The sequence below is a fragment of the Schistocerca serialis genome, chromosome 4 (assembly GCF_023864345.2).
Source record: "Schistocerca serialis cubense isolate TAMUIC-IGC-003099 chromosome 4, iqSchSeri2.2, whole genome shotgun sequence".
Classification (NCBI taxonomy): Eukaryota; Metazoa; Arthropoda; class Insecta; order Orthoptera; family Acrididae; genus Schistocerca; species Schistocerca serialis.
Genome location: NC_064641.1, coordinates 123313515 through 123334754, shown reverse-complemented (window position 1 = coordinate 123334754; position 21240 = coordinate 123313515). Strand labels below are relative to the sequence as shown.

Sequence of the window (21240 nt, the reverse complement as noted above, 5' to 3'; positions counted from 1 at the left end):
ACGGTTAAATAATTATCGTGAAATACCATGCTCTTGCCCTGTTTTATTATTTGGGAATTAGCTTGGGCGATAGCAATGTCCACACGAGGTCTATTCGGAAAGTAAGGTCCGATAGGTCGCGAAATGGAAACGACTGTGAAGATGAATTTTTTTTTTCAACAGTTAGCAAAACCTTCCAGATACCTGTCTACATAGTGGCCGCTCAGACATAGACATTTGTCGTTGCACTGCACCAACTTTCCAGTATTCTCGTCATAGAAGGCAGCCACCTCTGCTTTTCGCCAATGCTCTACGCTATTCTACAGCTCGTTGTCTGTGTCAAAATGTTACCTTCATAGCCACCGTTTCATGTGAGCAGAGCTAAAACTCAGGGGGAGTCAATTACGATCTGTATTGTGGGTTTACGTGCTCACTGTTCACCCAGGAATGGAAACAGCGACGTGATGCGATCGACGAGGATACTAGAGACACTGCCGAGCACATCTGTGCAAGGTGTCACCGATTTTTCACTGATTTCTATTTCGCGTTCAATCGGACCTTATTTTCCGAATAGCCCTCGTAACAACAGAAACAGTTAAGGTCACTGGATTTTATGTCTACCCATCAGCGGACGGAAAAAGCCGCATGTGATGACATCCCTAATGTTGGCTCTGGACAACCGTAATAGATACGGACACAACAGCCTGGGATTTGAAGTCCAAACATGTACTGGAAAAAGTGCAACACTTATACGAATTTTGCCACAGTGTCACCCTTACGGCCGGCCGCCGGTGGCCGAACGGTTCTAGGCGCTTATGTCTGGAACCGCGCGACCGCTACGGTCGCAGGTTTGAATCCTGCCTCGGGCATGGATGTGTGTGATGTCCTTAGGTTTAAGTAGTTCTAAGTTCTTGGGGACTGATGACCACAGCAGTTAAGTCCCATTGTGCTCAGAGCCATCCTACCTTGCTCTTACCATTTGAACCATTTTCACCCTTACGTATTTATTTTCCATTTTACCCGCTGGCATCACACTTTAATAGCTGTCCCCGCACCTAGCATTGTTGAGTGAATGTGTTATTTTGACCCCACCACCTGTTGCTTTGAATATATTTTAAGTATGCGCCACAAACACGTCTTAGTCGTATGAGATTACCGGTTCCGTTTGCCGGCCGCAAGCGGTTATTTGTGTAGAAATAAATGTGATTGTGCGGGATAGTTAAATTGTTTTCAGAATGGTGGAACATGGAGGACGGAGCGAGAAGACCACGGGTCTCCTGCGCCGCCCGCCGACGTCACTGAAGCGACATCCGGGTTACGCCCTCCTTCTGCGTTTCCCTGTCACGCGACTCATTCTGAACACCCCATAACTACTTCCAGAAAGTTACTTTACAGGGCCATCTGTCTTGGCGACTGCAGTAGACCCCGTTTACTCACAACGCCATCATGTTTTTACTACTAACACTCGTGACCTCTTACAGCTCTGACTTGCTTTCGCCATGTTTTCGCTACAGTAAAAGTCGTTTGTGATTCCACTTTGAGGTGAAGCACTTTTTTATGCCTCGTTACGCCATCGTATTTTTACTACTTAAACTCACAAATAATTAAAAGAGACGTAGCCGCTCTGCTGTCGAGGTAAAGGAAGTAATTGGGTGGTGTCACATCACTGGTACGGATCAAGATCTCGAACTGGTTGTAAGAGTGACAGCCGAGCGCAGCGAGGGTAGTCATTATATTAGTACATTTAATCGTTGCTGTTAGTCGGTACTCGGCGTATCTGACGCACATTTCATAGGTAGTTGAGTCAATAAGTATTCTACGTGCCACGACATCCATAGTACCTGGTATCAGGGCAGTATGTTACCACCAAACACAAACTTTACAGAGCTTCTGTAAAGTTTGGAAGGTAGGAGACGAGATACTGGCAGAAGTAAAGCTGTGAGGAAGGGGCGTGAGTCGTGCTTGGGTAGCTCAGTTGGTAGAGCACTTGCCCGCGAAAGGCAAAGGTCCCGAGTTCGAGTCGCGGTCCGGCACACAGTTTTAATCTGCCAGAAAGTTTCATATCAGCGCACACTCCGCTGCAGAGTGAAAATCTCATTCTGAAAACAACAATTGTCTTGACATTTCACTGAAAGAATTGACTTTCATGTTGTGAGTTTGAAATACATATAACAAATGAGAGCTCTGCCAAACAACTGGAGAGTCTTTTGGACTTATAGAAGGTAAATCAAAAGTGACCGACAAGCTTCCAGAGGTTGTTCATGGATATCTTCTGAGTATTTTGGTCTAAGGTACGCACAGTTTTGGGCGGCTCTTCACAGAGCAATAATGTAATTATAATTTACTCGGGTTGTTACCGCAATTACCCTTATTCCTCTAAAAATACCTTGACAACAGTGAAGAAGCCTATAATTAGCGATAACCAAAACGTACACCACACAATACGGAGAAATGCAACTACCCTCGGACGAAAAGCATACGCTTTTATCACAGTGTGTTCAGTCTGTTGTGTCAATGTGTAGTACAACATGTAACAAATCCAGAACAGTTCCCTTACAGGCATTGCTTAAAATTTCGACCGCAATGATAACGACAGAGCATACAGCGGCTCACCAGCGACTGTCTTATACGCTCAAAAATGCCAGGGGATTGACGTTCCACTTCCTTGGCAGCGATAAGTCTAGTAACCAGGTCCGTGCGAGCATCGACCAGTCTTATACACTAGCCTCTTCACATGCCTCCAAAAGAAGAAAGAAGCCCATAAATATCACATCTGGAGACCGAGCTGGCCATGGAACAGGAATACTGTCCAATTCACTGCCGTCCAGTGTGTAGTCCAATCTGGTCCTTAACATCGAATGCAAAGTGTGCTGGAGCCCCACTGTGTTGAAACCACTTACCCGACGAATTCTCAGCGGCACATCTTCTAGGAAGTGTGAGAGCACATGTTGGAGGAACATTTTGTACACGACTCAGTTCAGGGTACCAGGAAGCAGGTAAGATCCGATCACAAAGTTGTTGACAATACCAGCCCATACGTTCACAGCAAGCTTCTGTTGATAGGATCGACATACCACTGTGTGTCGATTTTCGTCATCCTATACATGGTAATTCCAGCTGTTGAACATACCCTGTCTTATAAACGTGGCCTGTTTTGCAACCAATACGAAATCAGGAAAACTGGGGTTTTCTGTAAATTGCTGTAGAACCAAATTGAAAACGTCACTAGAAATGGGAAGTACGATAGCGGTGGCTATTGCGTCTGCTGTGGATGATAAGGGTGCAATTCTAGTACGCGTGCCGTATCTCATGACAGCACTGTCGACGGAAAATTAAAGCTCCATCTTCCTTCCTTCCTTTCTTCTTTTGTTCATGTACGACTCTCGAAGCAGTTGATTGGCTTGTGTCCCGAGCTCGTGCAACGCGCCGACTACGAGAGTTCGGATTGTCACCGATCGCATGTAACACTTCCTGATCCGTATCTGGTGCTCTAGCATACCTCACAAATCCAACAGCTTCCATTCTAACACGGGAGGATCGGGTTTGCAGTTGACGCCAATGTAGAGGTGCAAAAGTGCTGTGATGTGTCTGCCGTCGGTGCGGGAAGATGTCAAGCAAAGCTTCGCTATTCTATCCTTCCATGGATTCAGTGAAGTCACACACGGGATGCATATCGGCCGACTCTTCGCCAGCAAACCCATCCGTAGTCCTACTGTGTGTCAATGTTAGCGCACAACTAACTCTGCCGGAAGACAACAGACTAGAGAGCAGCGGGCAGTTCTGAATGCAAGCTTCAAGGTAAATAGTTCAAACGGGTACTACTGCTGTGAACAGCGAGAACCGTGAGAGAATATAAACACTCGTACGGCGCATACCTTCGGCATTTGCACTGACGTCCACCATTTTCAGTTCAGTGCAGATACTAACCTAATTGCAGTAAAACCCAAAAGAAATGCAATAACTCTATGAAGATCCGCGATAGACCGTGAGTCCCTTGTACCAAAATACTCTGACGCTATTGCAGAACAACCTCTGAAAGTTTGTCGATGGAGTTCTGATTCATCCTGTAAAGGCTTTGATTTTGGATGGAGTGCATTTCACAAGGACAATCTTCTGGAATGTTTTTCAAGTTTCAAAATACAAGTGAATGAACGTTTGTCTGTATAATTTCTAAGATTACAATTTAAACGTTTTAGATTGAGCTGGTAATCTTACACACTAAAACCAGTGTGGCTGTGTTGTTTCAGGTGCGGTCGTCCCACATCGTGTGCCGAAGGGCTCGTGTGCCCGTGCTGGGCTTCGCGGAGACGGCAGAATACGCCTTCCTGTATGGGCCGGGTCGTCTGAAAGTGTGGGCGCCCTTCTCCAAGTGAGTCTCCATGTCTACAATATTTGTGATAGTCACAGATCGCACGAGCCGCAGCCAAGCGTAAGTGAGGGTGTTTGTTTTAACTTGGGGCAGCCAAATATCTCGAAAACGACGCATCGTACGAAGAAAATGTTTTCCTGAAAAGACAATACTGCCAACGGGGACATTAGTCTGTGCTACGATTGGTCTCCTCGTAACCACCCTTCCTGGTGGGTCAACTTTGTATTTCCAACTGGGGACCCACCCCCAATTTCTATTGCAATTTGAATTCTACTCCAAAAAATACGTACTGTTTCCTGAAACCATTGCTTCCCATTGGTGGTAGATGGCGCTGTAATCCACAAATATAAAGTGTACCTGTTTTTGTAATTAAGAATCGAAGCAATTGATTCTACATTTCATTTACGATGTAAATATTAACCTTTGTGTTATAACGGTTATAGTCATGTTCACACGTTTCTTGAGTGTTGCGAATCTGAATGTACAGTACAAATACACAGAAACGCCAAAGAAACTGGTATAGGCATGCGTATTCAAATATAGAGTTGTGTAAACAGGCAGAATGCGGTCGGCAACGCCTGTACAAGACATTATCAGATCGATTACTGCTGATACAGTGGCAGGTTATCAAGACTTAAGTGATTTTGAACATGGTGTTATAGTCGGCGCATGAGCGATGGGACATAGCATCTCCAAGGTAGCGACGAAGTGGGGATTTTCCCGTACGGCCATTTCACGGGTGTACCGTGAATATCAGGAATCCGACAAAACATCAAATCTCCGACATCGCTGCGGCCAGAACAAGATCCTGCAAGGACGGGACCAGCGACGACTGAAGACAGTCGTTCAACATGACAGAAGTGCAATTCTTCCGCAAATTGCTGCAGATTTCAGTGCTGGACCGTCAACAAGTGTTAGCGTGCCAGCCAATCAACGAAAAAAAATGGTTCAAATGGCTCTGAGCACTATGCGACTTAACTTCTGAGGTGATCAGTCGCCTAGAACTTAGAACTAATTAAACCTAACTAACCTAAGGACATCACACACATCCATGCCCGAGGCAGGATTCGAATCTGCGACCGTAGCGGTCTCGCGATTCCAAACTGTAGCGCTTAGAACCGCACGGCCACTCCGGCCGGCCCAATCAACGAAACATCATCAATATAGGCTTTCGGAATTGAAAGCTCACTCGTGTACCCTCGAGGACTGCAGGACAGCAAGCTTTACGCATTGCCTGGGCCCGTCGACACCGACATTGGACCGTTGATGGCTGGAAACAAGTTGCGTGGTGGGACGAGTCTCGTTTCAAATTGTTTCGAGCGGATGGCCCTGTACGGGTACGGAGACTACCTCAAGAATCCATGGACCAAGCATGTCAGGAGGAGACTGGTGCAAGCTGGTGGACGCTCTGTAATGGTGTGGAGCGTGTGCAGTTGTAGTGATACGGGACCTTGAAACGTCTAGATACAACTCTGACAGGTGACGCGTACGTAAGCATCCTTTCTGATTACCTGCATCCATTCATGCCCATTGTGCATTTCTACGGATTTGGGCAATTCCAGCAGGACAATAGACACCCCACACGTCCAAAATTGCTGCAGAGTGGCTCCAGGAACACTCTTCTAAGTTTAAACACTTCCGCTGGCAACAAAACTCCCCAGACATGAACATTATTGAGCATATCTGGGATGCATTGCAACGTGCTGTTCACAAGAGATCCCCACCTCCTCGTACTCTTACGGATACATGGACAGCGCTGCAGGATTCAGGGTGTCAGTTCCCTCCAGCACTACTTCAGACATTAGTCGAGTCCATGACACGTCGTGTTGCGGCATTTCTGCATGCCCACGGGGGCCCTACACGATATTAGGTAGGTACCAGTTTCTTTGGCTTTTTAATGTACTCGTATTGCACCAACGTCATTGGTTGTGGATCACGCTAAAGGTGGTTTCTGACGAGACACTGGAACGGCTAATCATAGTGCACTGCACAATCAAATTTTCAACACTAAAGTAAATTTAGAACAGAAGTATCAACCGTCAGAACACAAAGGTTTACAATTAGATCGAAAATGAAATGTAGAATCGAATACTTCGCTGGCTCGTACTTGCAGAAAGAGACACATTTTGTATCTGTCGATTACATCATCATCTACTACGAATGACAAATAATGGTTTGAGTAAACCGTACGTATTTCTTGGCGTAGAATCAGAATATGCAATAAAATTCACTAAGAAGTTTCCATTCTGTGTGAAGAGGTTCTGGTTAAAAACGATACTAGCTACTGCGACATTCATGTGTCATAAGACATTTGAGACAATATTACTGCTTTATGGCAGCCAGACTCGAACATAGGCTGCAATTTTAAATCGTATCTCGCGCAGATTGGCAGTTCTGTTGGTAGGGAGCCACTATATATATTAACATGACTGAACTAGATTTGCAATAAGAAGGCAATACGGTTGAGTTTTAAAAGTAAAAATTTCTCCGTCGAGAAAAAGTAATTCACACATGACTTTAACTTACATTTTTGTGAAAATTTTATTGATTATTTATTAAAATGACGGCCTAATGACAATAAGAAAGTGAAAAAGGAAAATTTAGTGTGTATCAAACGACATATACTGGCGTGGAGTGCGCTGACTGGGACGTGCGTGTCTACCACTGGTGCATCGCCAGACGAATTACGGTGGAAATTCTCTCCCCTGAGCACTAATCCCTTCTCGTTGCAGGACGTTCGTCAACTTGGCGCTGGTTATCACCTACTACAGCGCATGCTGCGTCTACGTCATCTTCGTTTCTACCAGTATTAAGCAGGTCAGTTCCTACGGCTCTCGCTTGGTGGCAGCGAGTCATGACATTCATTCCTTCTACAGCAGTGACACTCTGTGATTAATAGTTCACACCACCCATTGCTGTTCTAAATCTTCATCTACCTGTATAATTGAAAGCCATTGTGCGTTGTACGGTGGAGGGTACATCATCAACCTGTGATCATCTCCTCCCCCTTGCCTCCTCCTTTCTTATTTCATCGGTGAATGGTAAGTAAGAAGGAAGTCCTTTGGTGTACCTCTATTTAAACCCAAATTTTCTACTTTTACGGTTCGCGGTGCACAACACCTTACTTTATCGACTTCTACTGCTGTCTCACACTGACTCAGTACGACATTGATGCCGGTCGCGGTAACCGAGCGGTTCTAAGCGCTTCAGTCCTGAACCGTGCGACTGCTACGGTCGCAAGTTCGAATCCTGCCTCGGGCATACATGGATGTGTGATTTCCTTAGGTTAGTTAGGTTTAAGTAGGTCTAAGTTCTAGGGGACTGATGACCTCAGATGTTAAGTCCCATAGTGCTCACAGCCATTTGAACCATTTTATGACATTGATGAATCGAGCAGTTCTTTATTAGCTATAGGTTCCGCCTTTTAAGTAAAACACAGTTTTCCGTTGTTATCCAAACACGTTTCGGCACCTCTGTGCCATCATCAATGTGGTTTGTTTATCGAAAAACTGTGAAAAGTGAAGATATTTTAGATTGTAACTGATCTAACAAAATGAGACCTAAAGACAGTTTTTGTTCGATTTTGTTCATAGCTTGATTTTACATTATGCAGTTTTGCAGAACCATCTATATGATGTACTATACTGATAGCTTGTCATCTACAAACCAAAAAATATAAATACGAATATCATCAGTGAGTTAAAAGATTCCTTGATTTTTAAAAACGTGATTTTGGTGTGGCAAAATGTTTCGCTTACATATTTGTTATTACTCACGTTTTGTTGTTGACAGATCCTTCTTCTTTCGCCGTTCATTTCTTCCTAAGTGAGTTTGGCGTCGAAGTTCAATTTTGTTTACTTTTATCTCTCCTTTTCTCTCTCTGTGTTATGTGTGTGTGTGTGTGTGTGTGTGTGTGTGTGTGTGTGTGTGTGTGTTTGTGTGTGTGTGTGTTGCCTTTTGTGTAATGTTCCTTTAATTTGTTAAACAATGTGCCTTTACAGAGTATAGTGAATACTTGTCTGCCTTCTGCTGTTACCTTCTGTATGTACGAGTTTTCTTCTATTGTTCGCTAGTGATGTAGGTTGCTCCTGCATTTCAGTCTTTTTAAACATTTTGCTGTTGTAGTTGGATGGTGGCTGTGGACTATTAGGTGGACAGAAAATGTGCTATGGATGCTGTTACTCTTTAGGGCTCTCTGGTATTACGAGTATCTTTTTTGAAAATTCCTGTATGCTCGTCCTATGTATATTGATTGGAAAGTGTTGCGTGTCAGTTCATATATTTCTGATCTGTTGAATTTATCTGTGGGTGTCTCCTATGTTCTGAGTTTTTTCTGTTTTGTGTTGTCTGTCCTGTATCCTATTTGAAATATCTCTTTCTTCAATATGATGCCTGTTCTGCTGACAGTTTTGTTATTAGGTGAGTATGTGTAATTTTTTATGTGTGTGTTGTGGCAGTCTTGTGTCTTGCATGTGGCCATTGTTTGTGTATTGTGTTGTTTTGTGTTGTGTAAGTTTTTGTATGTGTGGTGCGTTTGTTCCCTTTCCCTCTACAAATTTGTTGATTTAATTTATCTACCATATGGGTCTTGTAACGATTTTCTACTGCTATTTGGGTGTTCTGATCAATCTGTGGAGCATGATTCTGAAGCTTGCTTGCTTGTGTGCCAACGGGTGATTCGACATGTTGTGAATGGTGGTGCTCGTGGCTGTCGGTTTTCTGAATGTTGTAAAGTCATGGGTGTTGTTTGTTTTTCGAATGGTGAAATTCAGAAAATTTAGCGTTTTGTCCGTTTCTGTTTCTAAATTAAAGGGAATTTTTGGGTGTTTGTTTCATTGTGTAGCTGTTTTCTCTCTCTCTCTCTCTCTCTCTCTCTCTCTTTCTCTGTGTGTGTGTGTGTGTGTGCGCGCGCGCGCGCGCGTGTGTGTGTGTGTGTGTGTGTGTGTGTGTGTGTGTGTGTGTGTGTGTGTGTGTGGATTCATCAAGCAGGCATATTTTGTCGTCGACGTAACGGTGCCAGCATATACCTTCGTCGTTTTTTGGTTTTATTATGTGTGTAGAGACCTTTTTCTCTAAGTTGTTGATGAATATGTTGGCTAGGAGGCCACTAATTGGTGAGCGCATTGACAATCCTTCACGTTGGAAATAGAATATTTTTTGGAGCGTAAACTAATTTCATGCTGTTTTGGTGTTGAGTGTGGTTGCTGTTTCATTCATGTATGAGCCTGCTGTGCTTCCTTGTTGTTTTAATCTTTGTATGATAATGTTGATTGTTTCATTTATTGGAGTGCAACTATTCAGTTCTTCTTTGAATGTATTCTATATCTTTAAATTATCCAGTTGGGTAGCTGTGCCATACCAAAACACAATACTCATCCACTGATCGTTCTAAAACCACGTGTCCCGTTTGTGAATTACGTGTTCCTTCCGAACAGCTTAAATCAGCTGTGAGTCACACTCCCTGATGTAGAAAGTAATCGTCGATCGTACAGTCAACCGATGTCAAATGTATTTTTATTACTATTTAATGACAACAACAATGTGAAAATATAAATTTAGTGTTTATGAAATAGCATGTGTTGGCCTGCAGTGCACTTATTTATATTTTGGGTCAGGTACTAATAAATTTGTCTCTCCGCATTTCGTACCATCTCCCGCCGGAGGTTCGAGTCCTCCCTCGGGCATGGGTGTGTGTGTTGCCCTTAGCATAAGTTAGTTTAAGTAGTGCGCAATCTAGGGACCGATTACCTCAGCAGTTTGGTCCCTTAGTATTTCACACACACATTTCGTATCACTTTCTAGAGCTGGATCCTCTCTGTCAACAACACCATCGTCTGCGAACTGACAGCCAGGGTTACAGACGTCAAACCCCAGTTCATTGGTAAGCTGCCTGACAAAAAAAAGTGAAGTATCCAGAAGACACCGTCAGATGTAAATTTAACTTCAAGCACATACACACCAACGACGCCAGGCCGGTGTGGCCGTGCGGTTAAAGGCGCTTCAGTCTGGAACCGCGTGACCGCTACGGTCGCAGGTTCGAATCCTGCCTCGGGCATGGATGCGTGTGATGTCCTTAGGTTAGTTAGGTTTAATTAGTTCTAAGTTCTAGGCGACTGATGACCTCAGAAGTTGAGTCGCATAGTGCTCAGAGCCATTTGAACCATTTTTGAACACCAACGACTGGTACGTGGTTCAAATGGCTCTGAGCACTATGGGACTTAACATCTGAGGTCATCAGTCCCCTAGAACTTAGAACTACTTAAACCTAACTAACCTAAGAACATCACACACATCCATGCCCGAGATAGGATTCGAACCTGCGACCGTAGCAGTCGCGCGGTTCCAGACTGAAGCATCTAGAACCGCTCTGCCACAACGGTCGAAGGTACGTACGTGATTAGAGTTGCAATTCTCTGTAACAGGTAGAATGGCCAACAAGTGCATTTGTGTTGTTCGTCTTTAATGTTGTTACCAGGCCTGGTAGGGTATATAAGGGTAGAAACTGCATAAGATGTTGAGTGATAACTGTGGTTGCCGCGTACTCCGTTATCAGCACCTCAACATTGTGGAAGGGACCTCATTGTGGCCCTCCTGTCATATCGTACATTCTAGGCGCAAATTGAGACCCGTATAGCGCGTGTGGAGCGACGCAGCGCAGCGCGCATTTTTGTAACTTCACACATTCAAATGGGACCGCGCAAATTGCAACGCGACGCGACTGGGACGCGACACGCGCCTGCGCCAAGTCGCGCGGCGTTGTGGTTGAGGCACAGTTTCTCGTGCCGCGCGTCTCGCTTGCCTCGCTAGCACCGCGGGAAATTTGAGGCGGGGAGCGCAAAAGTAGCCCGGCCATATGCTCACATCGGAACGGCGCATATGAGCAGTGGTAGTATTGCCCATACGATAAATTTTGCCTTACTGTGTACTAAATTTTCTTGCCTTTGGGTAGTGTTTTGTTTTTCGCCATATAAACGCTCCAGCTTTCTTCGTTAGTACATTATAATTTTCTGTCATTTATATCTGCATAGTTTAGTTTTGTTTTGTTTTTCTTCTGTCAAGAAAAATGCATAATTCAGTAACTGATGATACATTGGCAGCTGGAATTGTATCATATGCCTCTGCTATATTTTCATATCGCAAGAAGGGATAGAGGGTAGTGAATAACGAAGCAAGGAATATTATAAAATCATGTGATTAAGAAGCAAGGCAGGAAAGTAAAACAAGATTATCTTTTCACTGCCTGGTATACTGGCCTATCTGTACGATCTGTTACAAAAATTTAGAAAGGGATAATCTCCATCGGTGTGACCCCTTTGTGCTCCTGGTAAAAAGCGTCCAAATTCTGAAGTATAGAAGTCTCACTGTGATTACTTGGATATGGATCTAGTAATGTAATACGACACACTGTACTACATGCATGTGAACATCACATTTCCACTCTCAAGCTAGAAAGAAACAGTCGAAACGCAGTCACAAATAACAATGTTTGAATTGGTTCGCCGTGATGAGGAAAAGCATTTCAGTTGTTGCATGAACGTTATCAGCATTAATAATCTAATTATACAACAGGCTACACAAATGAAGAAAATCGTCGGTATTATTACGAAAGTAGGCATATCCTAAAAGAGTGTTACGATTAGATATATTTAATTTGTTGAAATGTACTGCTGACAAAGGCAGATCTACTTTCATGCAATGTTTCTCGAACTCCAACTCACAAGGCAACATGGCTAGCTTGTGCATTCCTGTCGCACGCATTACCCTACGCTGCTGACAATACACTTGTGCGACAGATCAATTTTTTATTTTTCTCAATAACAACTATTTTATTCGCGATCACACATCGTCAGTTTGTTAAGCCGTAGGTGAGGAACCAGTATCTGGCATATGCCTATCATTCCGCCTGAAGCAACGCTCATCATTATTTTAATACTGATCAGATCAAGAGAAGGAATAAAAGCCTTTGGTAAGTTTCCATTCCAGTCGCTCAGTGTCAAAAATGCGATGGGTTACGGGCATTCTACCAAAATTCCAACAGAATTGGCAATCTAAGTGAGTTGTTAACCTTTTCTCATTCGAAGAAACATCTACGTTTGTGAGTAATGGCCACATTTCTCTTGGTGACTGGTTTAATTGTATTTCCTTTGTCACTGTGTAATTTCACAAACACATCTCACAGCAGCTATTGCAACAGAATTCCAAAACGGAGTGCCTCATTAAACAAGTAATTGGCAATCACAGAGCTCAATAGCTTACGAATAACCTCATAGTGTCGATTTGCAGTAACATAAAAAAAGGAATTTCATGTTTATTTTCATACTAGGAAGCTCTTGTTTCGCTAGCTGTCGACAACTCTTAAAAAATTACAGTCACTGTAGTGAAATAAATAAAAAGGGAAGTATAAGTACTGTATATCGCCGTAGATAAGAAAGTTCCGTGTGTTTAAGAATTGGCAACACTCTCCTCCTTGTGTGCTATCATTCGCCAAACTTTAGTTTCGGTGTTTAGGAGATATGATGTTTAGATGTTTAGGAGATATGAGCGATGTTGCGAGTATTTTATTCTCGCGAGCGTGAGATCGGAAGGAGCGCGCTACATGGGATCCATTTTCTCTGTCAGCGCAGAACGTCGCCAGTCGGCGCGTGCGAAGTACGGTGTACGCGTCGCAATATGCGCCGCACCCGCGCGACTCGTGCGGCACGTGCGTGTCGCACTGTACTGTCGCGTCACGTCACACGTGCTATACGCGTCTCAATTTGCGCCTAGCCTTAACCAGGGTTGTGGGACGTTCAGGATGTGACAGTGGCCCGACGTTGGACTGCACGTGTGTGTAAGGGCAAACATTCTCGTCTTGAAGGTTCCAGTCGACCACGTCTATCACAAGGGAGGATCGTTGCGCCGTTGTTCCCGTATTCTTAACCAGATGGCAGTAGCTGCGCGCCGTGTTGCTGCTACCGCTCGTGGCCAACAGCACTGATGCTCCGTCCCTTCACACAGGTGTGCGACGTGCTGTTTCCGTGGGCTATCCTGGACGTGCGCATCTACATTGCCATGATGCTACTGCCGCTCGTGCCCAGCTGCCTGGTGCGCAACCTCAAGTTCCTGGTGCCCTTCTCGACGGCCGCCAACCTGTTCATCGTGGTTGGCTTCGGCTGCACTCTCTACTACATGTTCCGCGACATGAAGGATCCCGCGCAGCTGCCGCTGAATGAAGACATCGGCCGTTTCCCACTCTTCTTTAGTACCGTCGTCTTCGCCATGGAAGGAATAGGAGTGGTAAGTTCACATCTACACGTGCAGTGGGACGTGGCACAGGGTATGCGTTATACCAAATTCATCTCCCTCCTGACCACCTGACCAGCCTATTTCTGATGATGCGTAGGAAGAAAATTTGTCGCTCCTTCTCTGATATGCCTCAGTTGCCCCCTTTTTACCATTATGTTCGTTACTGTGACGTCTCTTCCCTCCTTCTTCCCTCGCCGGAGGAGACGCGACACGTAACGATGTTCGTCCCCGTCGGTATGACGTGGAACAGCACCTGTAACTGTCGTAAGAACACAACTCCTCGCGTGGTTTCGAAATATTCTGTTATCTGCCCGCAACAGTCTTCTCAGCTTGTGCGAACTGGTAAACTGCAATCGTTTATTTTTATTTTTATGTCCGCAGCTCGTGGTCGTGCGATAGCGTTCTCGCTTCCCGCGCCCGGGTTCCCGGGTTCGATTCCCGGCGGGGTCAGGGATTTTCTCTGCCTCGTGATGACTGGGTGTTGTGTGATGTCCTTAGGTTAGTTAGGTTTAAGTAGTTCTAAGTTCTAGGGGACTGAGGACCATAGATGTTAAGTCCCATAGTGCTCAGAGCCATTTTATTTTTATGCCCGGTTAGTTCCGTGATGAAATAAAATCTCGATTTTTTATTTCATCATTACGGTCGTTTTTCATATCATACATGCGATGATGAAATTTTGCTGTCTACAATTCCGTTGCCATGCCGTTGCTACGTCAAGTTGTTAACAACGGTCCGACGTAACTCCAGAGATAACTTATGTTGCAGTAAATGTTTATTTAATACGCCGTAATATTGATATAAACTAATCACTTTTCACTGTCCATTATTCATGTACTCACTTAGTCACTTAAAATGTTTAAAGAGACAAGCAATTTGCATTGATACACATTGTGTTGTCCGTTTAATGAGTTAAATGACACGTAAGATTTATCTTTTGACTCAGATTTTATTGTTCTTTCTGTAATCAATTGTTTGTCCCTCAACACATGCACACCGAAATATCATTCAAGATTAACTTCTGTTCAGTTTAGTAATCGTGACACTGACGACAACTTTTGACTAGTCGGCGTACTTGCCTTTCTTCGTATCTTCGTTTTACTGCGTCCTTCTCAAGACTAAGGATTGTTTTTCTGTCGTTGATCCATTGCTCTCAAGGTTTGTAACTGTTCATCAGAGCAAAGGCTAACTCCGATAAACCAATATCACTCAATTGAAGTCTAACACTCGTCTTACTGTACCGTCGCGTTGAGAACGGTAAAGATTAACTTTCATCAGTCGAATGACTGAGCAATACTTCAGTCTCCACCTCACGAGTTACCAAACTTCCAAAACTGAAACAATCTAATAGCGTTTGCGTCCAGACAGCTACCGCAAAGGTAGTATCTATTTTTCCAACAAACAGCTCAGTTCATACATACAATACCAGGAACAAAAATTATATGCACAAGGACTTAAAAGCACTTACTTTAGTTCAAAAAGGGGGCCACTACTCAGGAAGACTCATCTTCAATAATTTTCCAGCAAACATAAAAAATTTAGTTACAAATAAAGATCAGTTTAAAAGGAGCCTGAAAGACTTACTAGTGGCCAACTCCTTCTACTCCATTGACGAATTTTTTAGTAGAAACAAATGATGTATTGTATATACTCATACTATTAGTATTGTTATTTCAGCTTAAAAAAATTGACATGTTCCACATCCACGAGGATGTCCTCAGCACGGATCTATGGAACGAAAAACTAATCTAATCTAATCTCTACTCTAGAGCGACTCAAGAGCAACTAACTGAACATTTCCATATCCGAATTGCATTGTAGTCGCATTGAATTTCCTTTTCGATGCGGCTACAACTCTCTTCCATGGTAAATGTTATCTTTGACTGAATTACTTTCTTGGATTTAACCCTCGTTCATATGATTTTGAATTTATTCTATAGATGTTTGATAAAGAATCTATGACAATCCTTTCCTTTTATCTCCTCTTTTTGTATGCTATTCTCAGTATTTGAATGATGTAGATGTTAATCAAAATATTAACAGTGTAGATTTTATCGTCAATAGTTGCCATCACTGTAAAGATGACTCACTTCCCTATTTTAAGTTTCCACAAAATTTGTTAATTGGGGTTTTCTGTCTTTGGGGCGTTACATTGCCTAATATGCTGGAGCTAGTAGTACGTGTCTTGACTCTTTCCGAAAGTGGAACCTCCTAAATTTGTGAGTATATCTCTCCATGGTCCCTCCTCTTGTGCTGCCTTTTCTTGCAGTTCACTCAATGTTTTTATCACTCTCAAGATGGCTAAATGAATCCGTGCTGCAGGTTGCACATCTTCTTTAGATCGTCTGTATATACTCCATTATCATAACTTGGTAAGAGCTTAAGACTAACACCGGGGAATTTATCGATTGGTGGTTTTCCAAGTACTCTTTCTTATGAGGTGGTGGCTGAGTAGGTAATTGACAGACTAGACATCCAGATGTCTAGGTTTCAATCACCAGTCATCTCCAGGATTTTATCAGCCCTGTATAGCTCATTATAGCTTCAGCAGTCATTTGTTAATGCGAAAAATGTCGAGTAGGTCCGCAGTTCAGAGAGTACATTTTAAACGCTGGAAGAGGACCAGTAGGATCGTGCCTAGAGAAGCACTGCGGTGTTTATATTGGGTTTCAGGAGAGCTTTACTTGTTTTATGATGTTTTCAGTAAATCTGAGTCTGCCCTCTCTCTTCTACATAGCTAAATTTAAGTGGTAGTGTCATACTGAATCGGTTTGGACGGTTCCTCCTGGGTACCTGACGATAACAACTCCTTCCTGTGACCTACCAGCAACTGCGTAGTCGAACAATATTCGGCATTGACATCTATTTACGCGTTTAACATTATTTATGTCGCTAAAGACACCTCCACTCTATCATTCACTGTTGGTTTCTTGTTCTATCAACAAAAAAGGTTGTTGCATTCAATTGCCGCTAGGCCTCAGAAGAGGAAAAGTTCCATTATTCGCTGTAAGTGATTTCGTGTGGAAGTCAATTAAAACCGCGCCAGGAAGCGGACTTTATACCGACTCACCGCAAATGTACACGATAATCTTTCCTGTAGATACCTAGTTATCCAACCACGAACAGGTTCACGACGTACTTGCTCATTTACGAAACGCGTCGCTCATGAATATTCAGTATCTGTAACGGCAATGGCGTTCACACCATTCACGAGTTTATTTGACTTTGCCACACATTTGGGCTACGTATGCACCAATAGAATCACTTTTTTACCTAGCTAGTGAGTTAATGGTAGTGACAGTTAAAGAGCGCGAGTTTAAAAATGAACTGAAGCTCCACAGACTAAAATTAAAATAAAATGTCGTGAGCCTGTTTATTTCAGTTATTGGTTTAAACATAGATTAAGGTTTTCTTTTGTTGTTGTTGTTGTAGGCTTTGGCCTAAAGACTGGTTTGGTGCAGCCTCTGCGGTACGCTATTCAGTGTAAGCCTCCTCTTTTCTGCATAACTGATGCAACCTACTTCCAATTCAACGTGTTTACTGTATTCCGAGCTTGACCTCTCTCAAGAAATCCCTCTGCATTATTTGATTTAATTCGGCTGTACTTCATTATCTTTCTTTTATTTTTATTGATGTTCGTTTTGTAAATAGTTATGAAGCTACTTTACATTCCGTTGAACTGCTCTTCTAAGTCTTTTGTCACCTGTGGAAGCATTATAATCTCGTCAGTAAAATTTTCGTTATTTTTCCCTCAACTTTAACTCTATTTTCAAATTCCTCTGTGTTTTTTATATTTGTTTTATGCACTTTGGGACAGGCTACAACAATGTCACACACTTTTCTCAACTTACCGATTCTCTCTCATGTCATTTTTTATTATTAGATCTATAATTTGGGCGCCGTGCAAACTGTAGATAAGCTGATACTTCGTGTATTCCATCTGTCCATCTATGATAACTTCAGTATTTCAAAGAGTGTACCACAGTGAAGATTGACGAAGTATTATTCTTAATCTAGAAGTGTTATAAATCTTGTTTTGGCTTCTGCCAAATTTTAAGAACAAGTAAATATATTTGAAAAATGGCCACATGTTGCAATTTCTGCAAAAAATGTATAATTTTTGGAAACAAAAACGAAGATGGAAAATTACTACATTATGACCTATGTGTATTCATTTTAGAAGTTTTTTTAGTGTCATATTTTTGCTTGATGATGAGGTCATAGCTCGAAATGTGTTGTATTACTAACAATTTAATCGAGTTAACAAAGTATCGTGAGTGATGGGGTTCTCCGAAGGACCCATTTATAAAGTTGAACAAACATCCGCGGTCGAATAACAGGGAATATAACTTTAGAAAATTAATATCTGTGAACTTCGTTTGCCTGATGGTGACAGCTTCTCCAAAATATTCAAACGAAACTTGGTAATATTTCACCGTCACTAAGGTTGAGTTATTGTATTGTGAGAGTCAGGGCTTGCTGCTGTTCTCGGCACTTCAGCACACGACGAAGAGATTGACAGCGCTCTGGTGCGGTTGCAGGTGATGCCGGTGGAGAACACGATGAAACACCCACAGCACTTCCTGGGCTGCCGAGGCGTTCTCACCATCGCCATGACCATCGTCATCTTGCTGTACGCCTTCATCGGCTTCTTCGGCTACCTCGCCTACGGTGAACATACCTTAGGCAGCGTCACCCTCAACCTCCCCCAAGAGCCGTTAGTATATCTTCGTCTCATGCAGACGTATTATTTAGCTGTATTGTTTAGTCTGAACTGGGATGCTGCGAAGTTGAGTTGCCACAGTTACCTGTTATGCGCCCTTTGCTTTTCTTAATATATGTATATTATGTATTACTAAAATGACACGTGTTACAAAACTTCAATAATCGAGTGTAATACAAATGGCGTAGTTTATAGGACAATAGATAACATTAAGGGGGGGACGTTGATGAAAAACACACACTTTTTCAAAAATGAACCAAATCCACAGTTTCGGAGATATGGCAATGAAATTTTGTACCACGCTTTACATGAAAGTAACACATTTACATATAATATCCTTTGATTATATATATTCAACTTTTTTAAATGAAATCTGAAGTTTTATTTTAAAAAAATAATGTGTTCCTTTTTCTCAGAAAGTATTCAAGAGATTTCTACGAACATTTCTCTGTCTTATCTCTTTACATGTTATACGCTTCTCTCAAGAGGTTTTTGGAATAGATCAAATAGGAGAATTTTCATAATTTTTAATTATAATTGCACAAGTACAATTTTAAATTCGTGCAAAATCCAAGCACTTTGCCCCATATTTCAGCTTGCAATCAGCATTTCAAAATTTGCTCTTGAGACAATGTTTATTAGATTTACAGAAATATGTGTACAAAATTTCATAATTCTAGCATTCATAGAATCTGAGGAAAAGGTACCTAAACTTTAAAAAACGAACTTTTCAGGAAACGCAGTTTAAAGTTCAACCTAACTTTTTCCTTATGTCACTTCTTCAGAAGGCACCACATTTGTACTCTGAGCCATCCTTCCCATCAAGGATTCTCTTCAGGTTTCTTGTTGTCTGTCTGCTTTCCTTTACCAGGTCTTCAACTGACTTTCCAGCTGCAGAGATGCGCTGTAGATCTATTTTTCTCAGTATGTCTTGGGTAAAATTTCCTATCTTGAAGCCCACTCTTTCTAATACCTTCATCTTCCCGACGTTTCCATCATTAAATACAATAACTGCATCATAAGTTGCAATTCTGACAGCTGTAGCAGATGCAAATATGTTTTTAGGGCATCGTTTCCATATGACTGAATTTAGAGACTCATTTGGATTTTGGGTTTTACGATGAACACACTTTTTGAGAAGTGCAGGAGATGCCGGAAACCTGTAAGTGGGTTTGACAGTCTTCTAGATGTATCCCGCACACGTTTGGTTGAAAGTAATACACAGAATCGTTGTTCACTGAGCTGGTATTGAAGTGTTGCTTCAAAACGTGGGCGTGGCAGGGAGGCCGCGTCACACTTTTAAGTAATTTTCAGGCACTTCGGATGTGATTTCAACGTTGAAACTTTGGAAAATTATTGTCCATGAGATGTACTAACAAATAAAAAATAAATCGGAAGTTGACATTTTTGGTCAATTTCATCAAGATCCCTCCTTAACACATGACTTACAGAAAAATGAATGACGCTCAATTGCAATAAACAAAGCGTATGTACTTTCTGACGAGGGGCTCATGTAGAAACGAAATTTTATTGACTCTATATGATTAAATAGTAAGTGAATTTGAAGAGTACTTAGAACTAAAGATAGATGAAAAGCCCTCTTGGTAATACTACATTCATAATCTTGTGCAGAAACTCAAAACTGCTATATTCTCTATTAGAATATCTTCCACCGACTGTGGTAGCTTGTTTAGTTTATGCAGGGTGAATCACTTAAGACTTAGAAAGTGCTATGATGTGCAGTTTGCACAGCATGGATTGATAGTCAGGGACTCGTATTGCTAGTCAATCAACAGATTATAATAATACTTAGAAAGTGTATTTCTTGTGTAAACATAGACTTTTTTGAAGGGCACTACGTCTATTGACATTAATAGACTAAAAGTAGGGTAAATTTAAGTATCAGTGGTGTTTGTTGCAGGATTTTAGTGACAGGCGTGTATGAGAAACAGTATTTGGAAAAGTTCCCACACCGACACTTGTACAATACCTGGGATAGCGCATATTAAACAACAAGTGTGTACATTAATTATGTGGATTCTGATCAGTAACGAGACAACTGAGCATCACAGATTGTGTTCCGACTGATCATCGGCAGCGAAAATACATGCTTTCAGTCTGATACGCAAAGACTGCTGCAAATATGCTAACAATTCAGTGGAGATGTCTGAGCAGGCCCCAGTAATACGTCGTCGCACATCATCGGGTGTAGTTACTATGCCCTTACAGATAGCGTCTTTCAGCTTTCTCCATAGGAAAAGTCTACAGGCCTCAAATCCGGGGTACGGGCCGGCCAAGGTACAGCACCTCTATGTCGAATCCAGCGATTTGTAAATAATTCGTGAAAACATGCTGTAGTACTCCGTCCACTATGGACTGGACAGCCGTCATTCTCCTAGTCTGCAGAGGAACGTCTTCTAGCATCCGTGGAATATGGTCTGTTAAGAGGCTGCGATACTCGTGCGCTTTCAGTGTTCCGCCTATGAAAGACGGTCCTACGAGTTGAGGGTTCCCTATCCCACACTATTCGTCTACACTCCACGGATTCTGACGTTTCCCCTGACGAAGCCAACGGGAATTGTCAGCAGACCAGTAGTCGTGTTTCGGTGGTTTACCTGGCCATAATTGGTAAACCTGGCTTCATCAATAAACAAGACGCATGATACATCTGGAGTATCCTGTCTTAACACCCATGTACAGAAGTTAATACGATTCTCAGAATCGTTTCCATGTTGCTCTTGATGGAGAGAGGTGTGATAGGGATGGAACCTATGTGGATGGAAAATGCGCAGGACACTGGCCTGATTCATGCCACTCCCTCGTGCGATTGCGCGGGAGCTAACGCGCGGATCAGCTGCAACAGCAGCAAGAACACTAATTTCGCACT

The 21240-nt window shown here is 42.6% G+C and overlaps 1 protein-coding gene across 1 annotated transcript in view; it reads left to right on the top strand.

The window, feature by feature from the left end:
* Nucleotides 1-21240, top strand: part of LOC126474073 (proton-coupled amino acid transporter-like protein CG1139) — a 206044-nt gene that overhangs the window by 165881 nt on the left and 18923 nt on the right. The window contains exons 5-8 of the mRNA XM_050101482.1: nt 4227-4348; nt 7081-7165; nt 13346-13624; nt 18172-18347. Coding sequence (XP_049957439.1) covers nt 4227-4348; nt 7081-7165; nt 13346-13624; nt 18172-18347 — 662 coding nt within the window. The remainder of the gene's footprint in view (nt 1-4226; nt 4349-7080; nt 7166-13345; nt 13625-18171; nt 18348-21240) is intronic.